The sequence below is a fragment of the Crocuta crocuta genome, unplaced genomic scaffold (genome assembly GCF_008692635.1).
Source record: "Crocuta crocuta isolate KB4526 unplaced genomic scaffold, BGI_CrCroc_1.0 scaffold334, whole genome shotgun sequence".
In the NCBI taxonomy this organism is placed as follows: Eukaryota; Metazoa; Chordata; class Mammalia; order Carnivora; family Hyaenidae; genus Crocuta; species Crocuta crocuta.
Genome location: NW_027533260.1, coordinates 948,981 through 957,609, shown reverse-complemented (window position 1 = coordinate 957,609; position 8,629 = coordinate 948,981). Strand labels below are relative to the sequence as shown.

Sequence of the window (8,629 nt, the reverse complement as noted above, 5' to 3'; positions counted from 1 at the left end):
CTGGGGGCTTTGTGTTCCAATTCATGGGGAGTGTTGAGACCACCACACCAATAAACGCCTTTTTCCAAAGTCTCTGCCTGCAAGTGTCAGTGTCATTTAGGATTTGAGTGAGTGGAGGGCAAGGGGTCATGGTCACTGGCGGTGCCTCCCAAACATCATTTCTGCTTTCTCTCTCTTTGGTAGATTTAGAATTGACCCGTAACAAACGTGACCCCCGATTGGCTTCAGCCACTCAGCTAATGACAGAGTTCCAGAGCTGCATGGATTCACAAGGTGCTCTTCCACTGGATAATGTAGCTCAATGATGTGAGGTCTATCTAGATCAGTTGCTTTCCCCCAGTACATGGAAGATCTTGGGTCTGTGGGGATAGCAATGGTGAGGATGATAGAATGTAGAGCCTGAGAATGAAACAAACACTAGCATACAGAGTGGGGGTGGGGAGGCTAAAGAAACTGAGTCCATGATGACATCATTTGAGGAGCTGGATCAAAATTTACCTGATGCCCCTTTCATGTACATAAGCAACACAGCCCCCTGTATGTAGAAGCCAACGTGCGTGAGGTTTCTCTCTAGAGATTAAAAAGGAAATGAAAGCTCTGTTATAGAAAAGATATCAAGGATCCAGGTACCCAGGACCCCAGCCTTCACTTTGCCAGAATGATCCAAGAGCTCTATTTCCCAAAGGCCTCTTTCACCTCGGTCTTTAACCAGAATACCTCACATCCTTTCCTTCCCTGAGACAGATGCAGGATAGCTGTTCCCTCCTTCTTTGCTATCGGACCCATCTCCCATGATACAGGCTGAGATACTTGCTTTCCCAGCCTCACTTGCAGTGGCGTGGCTAGTTTTGGGTCAGTAAGGGAAATTTGCCGGTAGGCTTCCAGGAAAGTTCTTCCTCACTCGTGAGGTTGGTCGAGGGAAGGGGTGTGGGAAGGGAACCTTGCTCCCTTCTCTTTGTCTTCAGATACAGGTGTGTGAAGAGATGATCCTTGGTGCCTTAGCAGCCATCTTGCTACATAAGACAATATGCCAACCCACTGAGTGTGGCCCAGCAGAAGGATGCAGACAGCTCAGGCCCTTGATGGGGTCACTAAGTTGCTGAGCCAGCGTGAAACCACCATCTATTTTGCCACCATTTATTTTGTTACTTGGAGCCAAGGGAATCTTCATTGACGCACTCCCTAAATTTCCAATGAGAAACTCAGCTAAAAAAGAAAGACACCACGTGGGGACACCTGCTGCAAGCCCAGCCTTCCGCTGGACCGAAACATTTGCTCCATCAACCAATATTTATTGATTATCTGCTATGTGCCAGGCTCTGTGTTAAGTGCTGGGGATAAAATGACATGGTCTCTGCCTTCATGAAGTAAGTTCTCAGTTTAGAGACAAAGTCGGAGGCTAAACACGTACTTCTGTATTTATGTTAGAGAAGTCAGGGGCTGTGGGACCTAACGCATGACCAAGGCAGGTTAGGGTCATGGGTTAGGAAAGGGTCTCCTAGGCTTGTAATGGTTATTCTTTTAGGGTTTCTGGACCTGATCCCAACATTGGGGGTTCCCCCTGTGAGAACTAAGGGAGATGATTCATTTTCAGAAATACTAAATAAAAGCTGTGCTGTCTAACTAACAATAGGTTTACAACCTATTGGAAATATATACTCACCTCCCACCATCCCCACAATGGACTCCCAAACTCTTAGACACTTCCCTTCCTGGTTCTTCCCCTCTCTGGTTTGCGGGCTTTGCAATGAGCATGCGCCAAAGAACAAAGGGAGGAGGGACTGAAAGTCTCTGTGTCACCTCAGGGAATGTACATTTGTTCCAATCAGTCTATTTTTCGCTTTACATGGACACAGGGAACGTCCCTGTAAGGCTGTAACCTCTGTAGCACTCAGCCAACGAGGAACCAAGGGAGGAACTTACCTCTGTAGTACTCAGCCAATGAGGAACCAGGGGAGGGACTTGCAAGCTAGGAGATAAATTGTCTGCTGTAGCTGTAACTGCCCACAGTGTGCCTGTCCATCAGACACCCACTCTTGCAAGACCCTTGATTAAAGTCTCGCTTCACTGTGCTCTGAGTCTCCATGTCCCTCCTTTGATTGGGTCTGTGAGCTTATTTCTAACAGCCCAACACCAAGCAAGTCTCAGATGCCAACTCAGTTCTGACACTACCCAAACATAGCATCAGATTCTACAGGTGGAGGGTGCAGTCCTACAAGATTACCACCCCCATCCCCTACTTCAGACACCAGTTGCAAGCCCCAAACTGCTACCTGTGCTCCTGACCGACTGGCTACACATTGGAGGTTCCAAGGACCTCTTCCTTAGATTTGGTTAATTTGCTGGAGTGGCTCACAGAACTCAGGGAAAGACTTACACTTATCAGTTTATTAAAGGATATGAGAAAGGATAAGAATCAACAGCCAGGTGAAGAGATACACAAGGCAAGCTCCCAAACAAAGAAGCTTCTGTCCTTGTAGAGCTTGGGGCCCAGCTCAGTGGTACAAGGGAGCACTCTGGTTCCCCAAGGTGGAAGCTCTCCCCAAATGGACCAAAGTGCTGTTACCTTGGGTTTTTATGAAAGCTTCACTATATAATCATGACTGACTAAGTCACTGACCATTAGCTGACTCAACCTCCAGTCCTTCCCCGTCCTGGAGATGGGGAGGGCAGGGATATGGGACTGAAAATTCCATATCCTCCATTTGCAGATTTGACCCTCCAGGCAACCAGCCTCGCCTTTGGGTGGGGTCCAAAAATCACCTTCATTAATAACAACATACTCATTTCATCTTTATGGCTCTGAGTCATTTTCAGAAATTGTGGCTCAAGACCAGATATATCTGCAAAACATATTTTGGTCATCTAAATGATCAAATACATATTTCCTATAAATCACTGTGTCTCTATTAACCATTATACTTGAGAAGTGGATGGCATGAGGCAAAAAGTGGTGTTTCAGACAGATCAATCTCTGGGGCAAAGCCCTGGAGACAAAATCCAGCCTCTGGTGGAAAGAAAGCCTTGTGTTAATTGAGTAGCAGGACTGAAGTAGAGGAGGGGTGGTTAGAGGCCAACAGAAGCCAAACCACAAGGCTTTGAAAATCACCGTGAAGTCAGGACCATATCTGAAGGCCAAAGGGCAGCCACAGAAGGATTTAAAGAGGAAAGGACACAGTCTGAGCTGTTCTAAGATGAAGACCTTGGAGGGCGCAGGGAAGGCTCAGTCGGTTAAGTGTCTGACTTCAGCTCAGGTCACAATCTCTGGGTTCATGAGTTCGATCCTTGCATTGGGCTCTCTGCTGTCAGTGCAGAGCCCGCTTGGATGTCTCTCTCTCTCTCTCTCTCTCTCTCTCTCTCTCTGCCCCGCCCCACTTGCGCATGCCCTCTCCCAAAAATAAACATTAAAAACAAATTAAAAAACAAACATAGACGAAGACCCTGGGAGCTGCGTGGGGGGTGGCCTGGAGAAGTAAGTAGATGTAGGAAGACTTCTTCCCTGCCTAGAGGGTGTGCAAATCACTCTGGTAGATCAGCAGGCATCTCTCCCAGCCCAGGAGTCACAGCGGCTTGGTTGTGCAAACACAAATAGAGTCTTCTGCACGGAGAGGGAGACAAGAAGTTCCACTTTCAGGGTCTAGTCTTCAGTCACAGAAGGACAGGATGGTCCTGCTTGCTGCCTGGGTGAAACAGGAAGTCCTATCCAAAAAAATCCTGTGCAGAGTGGGTCACTAACCCCGGTCACACCTGTGTGGCTGCCCGGACAGTCTTTGGACCCCCACCCAGAGAGATGACTGGACTGGGCCCAGTGGCCTGGAAGAGAAAGGAAGGGAAGGAGACCACCTCAGAGATTACCTTGAATGTGACATGACTCATGCTTTTCTAGTGCTAGCTCACACCATTCAGAAATTAGCCGGGGTCCCTCCATTTGCAAAAGGAGAATTAAAACAATGTCCACCCACCCTTGGGAGAGATAAGACATGCAACAACCCAGCTTTTGCGGGGAAGAAGACACTCCTTCCCAGTTCAGAGAGAAAACGGAAGTTTTGCCAATTTTTATGGAAAAGAATAAAGGCGTTTTCTCTCCTTTGGAGGGAGACTGGAATTTCACTCTTTTTTTTTTTATAATTTTTTTTTTAATGTTTTTTTATTTATTTCTAGGAGAGAGAGAGAGACAGCGTGAGCAGGGGAGGGTCAGAGAGAGAGGGAGTCACAGACTGAAACAGGCTCCAGGCTCTGAGCTGGCAGTCAGAACAGAGCCCGACGCGGGGCTCGAACCCACGAACCGCGAGATCATGACCTAAGCGAAAGTCGGACGCTCAACCGACTAAGCCACCCAGGCGCCCCTGGAATTTCACTCTTAATATAACAAAAATTGGATGGGAATTCCTGTCCAATTTTTACAAGTTTAAAAAAGGGGGGAAATTTACCAATTTTGTCAACCAACAAGTAAAGCTGGAGGAAGAGAACTCAGACCATTCCTCTCCCTAATTAAAACATAAAAGGGGCGCCTGGGTGGCTCAGTTGGTTACACATCCAACTTTGGCTCAGGTCATAATCTCACAGTTCATGGGTTTGAGCCCTGCATCAATCCAGAACCTGGAGCTTGCTTCAGCTTCTCTCTCTCTCTCTGCCCCTACCCCACCTGCTCTCTCTCTCTCAAAAAATGAATAAACATTAAATTAAAAAACAAAAAAACAAACATAAAAAGTCCCACCCCTGTTCCAGAAGGGCTCTGGGGCACCACTCACGCGGTGAGCCCAGTTTGGGCTCGGGTCCTCCGGCGGGACTTTGAGAGGCAGAGGCGGTGGGGTCTGCACCGGGATTACGTTCCGCATCTTCTTTTCCAGTGGGGGGACCACAGGTGGTAAAGAGGGAGGATGCTTCTTTTTCTTCAGAGAGTCTCCTGTTAAGACGAGGAGGAGAAACAGAAACACGTGATTGGCTGTTCCAACATACTAACTCAGCCAATGAGCAGGAAAGCTACGCTGAGGGGCGGGGCCTTACTCGGATTGGCTGATATGGAGGTGGAGGCAGGATAAATGACCTATGACTGCGCTGATTGGTTTAGCCAGGTCTCCAGGGGGCCTCTTTCTAGGGACCCTCGCAGATAGTCCCTCGCTTACCCCTAACGCTGCACAGGCAGCAGATGCACAGGTAGAGAAGCACTGCCAGGAGCGCCAGGCCGAGTAGGGAGCCCAGGACGATTCCAGCAATGGCCCCTGGGCTCAGGGTGGGGCCTGGAAGAGACAGATAGAGGATAATTAAGAACAGGAAGAACCAGTGCTGGATCCAAGTTTCCTAAGCTCCCTGCTCCAACTGTTTTAGGACCCAAGAAAATGGGACCCCAGACTCTAGATTTGTTTTGCATTTACTGAGTAACTGTGGTGCGTCTGGCACTCTACCAGCTGGTAACGATCCATTGGTGAGCAAACCCAGATACCTACTCTCATGGGGATTCATTTTTCAGGGAAATCAGAAATGAATGCACAACTTAATATCCTAATTACGGGTTATGCTATGACGCAAACTAAATGTGCTATGACAGAAATAACGTGCTATCATGGAGCATTTGCAGAGTCAATCTTCTGCAAAGACTCTTACTTCCAAATAAGGTCACATTCACAGGTACTGAGGGTTAAATGTCAATATAGCTTGGGGGGGGGGGGGGTGGTGGATACAATTCAACCAATCAAGTCAAGATGACATCATTCGGGTGGGCCTGAACCCAACAGGACTAGTGTCCCTACAAGAAGAAGACAGAGGCACTATGTCCTCTGGGGAGGGGAGGCAGTGGAAAGCTGGAGGCAGAGACCAGGGCGATGTGGCTACAAGCCAAGGAACTCCAAGGATTCAATCCAAGGATTGATGGCCATCATGAGAAGCTGGAAGAGGCCAACAAAGAATCTACCCAGAGTCCCAGAGGGAGCATGGCCCTCATTTCTATCAGGAGAACTGCCAAGCTGTGAGAGAGTACCTTTATATTGGTCCAAGCCACCTGGTTCATGATCCTTTGTTAAAGGAGCCCCAGAAAATGGATACAGGCAGAGAAGGGGGATAAGACGAAACAGACTGAGGGTGGCAGCCCAGAAGAAGCCTCCAGCAGCCCCAACTCACGGGCCTGGTAGACTCGGCTTTGTGATGGGATCCCTGGCTGGCCCCCCAGTATGGGCAGGACACGGAAGACCCAGGTCCCGGGGTTCCGATGAGGAAGGGGCACCACAGCTGACCGCTCCTGAGGCCCCAAGATGAGCAGGGTGATCCAATCCCTGTAGGTGGTGGCTCTACCCAGGTCAGGGCCTTCTGGTCGTGCCTGCACCTCAAAACCACTGATCAGGGCCCCGCGTTCCACATCCCAAGTCAGCACTGCTGCGTCCCGGGCTCTCTGCAGCCTCCACGAGGAGATAGAAGGTCCTGGTTGTGGGGGGAAGGGTGAAAGTGAGGGCTGGATTTATGGGTCCTAGAGGGGAGACGGAAGGGGGCTGCGGAGCTGGACTCATAGGTCCTGGGGGCAGAAGGTCTGGAGAGCCAGACTTCTAGGCCTACAAGAGGAAGGGACTGAGGGCTTGGACTCTTGGATCTGACAGAGAAGGGGCTAGGGACCGGGTTTGAAGGAAGAGAGGCCCGGAGGGCCTGGACTTCTGGGTTCTGGGAAAGGAATAGACTCACCAATGAGGGTGATCTGGTTGCCCCCGGCACCCAGAGCCCCACTGCACAACACGGAGTAATTTCCCAGGTCCCAATCCAGGCTGAAGTTGCTAATGAGGAGCCTGCGCCCATCTGGGCTGAGCCGCAGGTGACCCCCTCCTCCTGGGGCCACGGGCCGCCCTTCCCGGGCCCAAGATGCTCTGGATGGTGGAGGACAGCCAGTTGCCTCCAGCACCACCTCTACCTCCCCTGACCGTGTTTCCTCCACTCCTGGACGCAGCAGCACCTCTCGAGGGGCCTCTGCAGGTAGAAGAAACCCTGGAGTCAAACACCAAGTCCTGCCCCCTTTCATGAAACAAAAAGCTGTGAAACCCCAGCACTTTCACCAAATAAGGAAACACCGCCCATCTTTCAGTCCATCATCACCTGATTTCCTTAGCAAGGACTTCTTAGATACATACTAATGGCCCAGGTCCTCCACTGGGGAACCCATATGAGTCTCAGTTATTTATTGCTCTGGACACGTAGGAAGATGTCAGCCCTCTTCCTGGGTCCAGGAAGGAAATTGTGGCCCCTTCCCCTGCTTGAGGTATAGGGAAAACCTTGGCGCTTCCGTAGGATTAAAGACAAAGGAAATCTCTTTTCCGCGAGTTAGAAGTCCGCCTTTCTCATTTCCGAAAGAAGCTAAAATTTATAGCCCTTCCTCGGGAAACAGGAAAGAAGTCCCACCAGCTCTCACCCGGGGTGACAGTGCAGGTGCGCGTGGTCACCAGGTGGCGAGCGAGGCAGGTGACGGGGACGCCGCTGAGCCGGGGGTGAGCGAGGACAGCCGCCTGCAGCGCAGAGGGCGCCGGCCCTGCGCGGACGCCTTCAGGGAGACCCTGGAACTGCAACGAGGCCGCGGGGACCCCGCCGGGCCAAGAGCAGCGGAAGCGGAGGCTGCGGTCCCCCGGGCCGCCTTCCACTGAGCACTGTGGGGACCCCGGAGGCAGATCTGTGGAGCAGAGGGAGAGATCAGGGGGTCAGCCTCTCTCCTCTCGCCCCTCTAGCCCCACCTCTGCGCACGTTCACGCCAACCCCTCTTCACCTGGACCTCCCAGCTAGGTGCCCCCTTTGCCAGAAACTCCCCAGCTGTGAGCAGCTGCAGCCCCACAGACGGCCCCTCTTTCCTAAGGGAACTACATCTTTGCACTGATTTCTTTCCCTGCAAACATAACCCCGGCCCTTCCTTTCTAGTCCAACCCCTTCCACCAAGATCCTGGGAGCCACCAAGCAGACATTTATGCCCCTTCGGGTTCCACTCGTCCCTCTTCTAAGATAACTCCACCCTTTCTAGAATGGCCCAGCCCCCTTCTCTTATGACTCCTCCCCTTTCCCCAGGTAATTTTAAAAAAATGTTTATTTATCTATTTTGAGAGAGAGAGCATGAGCAGAGGAAGGGCAAAGAGAGAGAGGAAGAGAGGGACCCCCAAGCAGGCTCTGCGCTGTCAGCACGAGCCCAAGGTGGGGCTGATCTCACTAACTGTGAGATCATTACGTCAGTGGAAATGAAGAGTCGGTAGTTCAATTGCCTGAACCACCCAGCGGCCCTCAGGTAATTTCTTTATTTGCTGATCTCACTTAACCGGCCCAAGCAACCGAAGCTCCTTCCCTTTCTGGCCTCCACTCTTCACTATCTGATCCTGTTAATTTTTTGAAATTGCTCCTGGCTCAGGAATCTCTGGCCTCGTCCCCTTTCCTGGCCTTCCTCACCCCTACCTGCAAGTCCCTCAGGTCCTTGTTGGCTCCGCCCCTTCTCCCGGGCATCCCCGCCCCTTTTACGGAGAATCTCCTCCCTCCCTTGCTGGCCCCGCCCCTCCGCTGCGGCCCCGCCCCCTCCGGGTACCCAGCTCCGTCCCGCCCCGGCCGGCTCACCTGCCACCGTGAGGCTGAGCAGCGAGCGGCGGCGGCGGCCGGGGCGCGGGGCAGCAGCGAGGCAGGC

At 51.5% G+C, this 8,629-nt stretch overlaps 1 protein-coding gene across 1 annotated transcript in view; it reads right to left on the bottom strand.

Annotated features, from left to right (window-relative positions):
• Window positions 1–2,368: 2,368 nt before the first annotated feature.
• The window catches only part of VSIG10L (V-set and immunoglobulin domain containing 10 like), an 8,289-nt gene continuing 2,028 nt past the window's right edge, over window positions 2,369–8,629 (bottom strand). Inside the window, exons 4-10 of the mRNA XM_077747217.1 lie at window positions 8,563–8,629; window positions 7,388–7,642; window positions 6,670–6,948; window positions 6,118–6,414; window positions 5,127–5,240; window positions 4,752–4,906; window positions 2,369–3,813 (exon numbers count right to left, since the gene is read on the bottom strand). The exon at window positions 8,563–8,629 is cut by the window's right edge and continues 170 nt beyond it. Coding sequence (XP_077603343.1) covers window positions 3,742–3,813; window positions 4,752–4,906; window positions 5,127–5,240; window positions 6,118–6,414; window positions 6,670–6,948; window positions 7,388–7,642; window positions 8,563–8,629 — 1,239 coding nt within the window. The 3' untranslated portion in view covers window positions 2,369–3,741. The remainder of the gene's footprint in view (window positions 3,814–4,751; window positions 4,907–5,126; window positions 5,241–6,117; window positions 6,415–6,669; window positions 6,949–7,387; window positions 7,643–8,562) is intronic.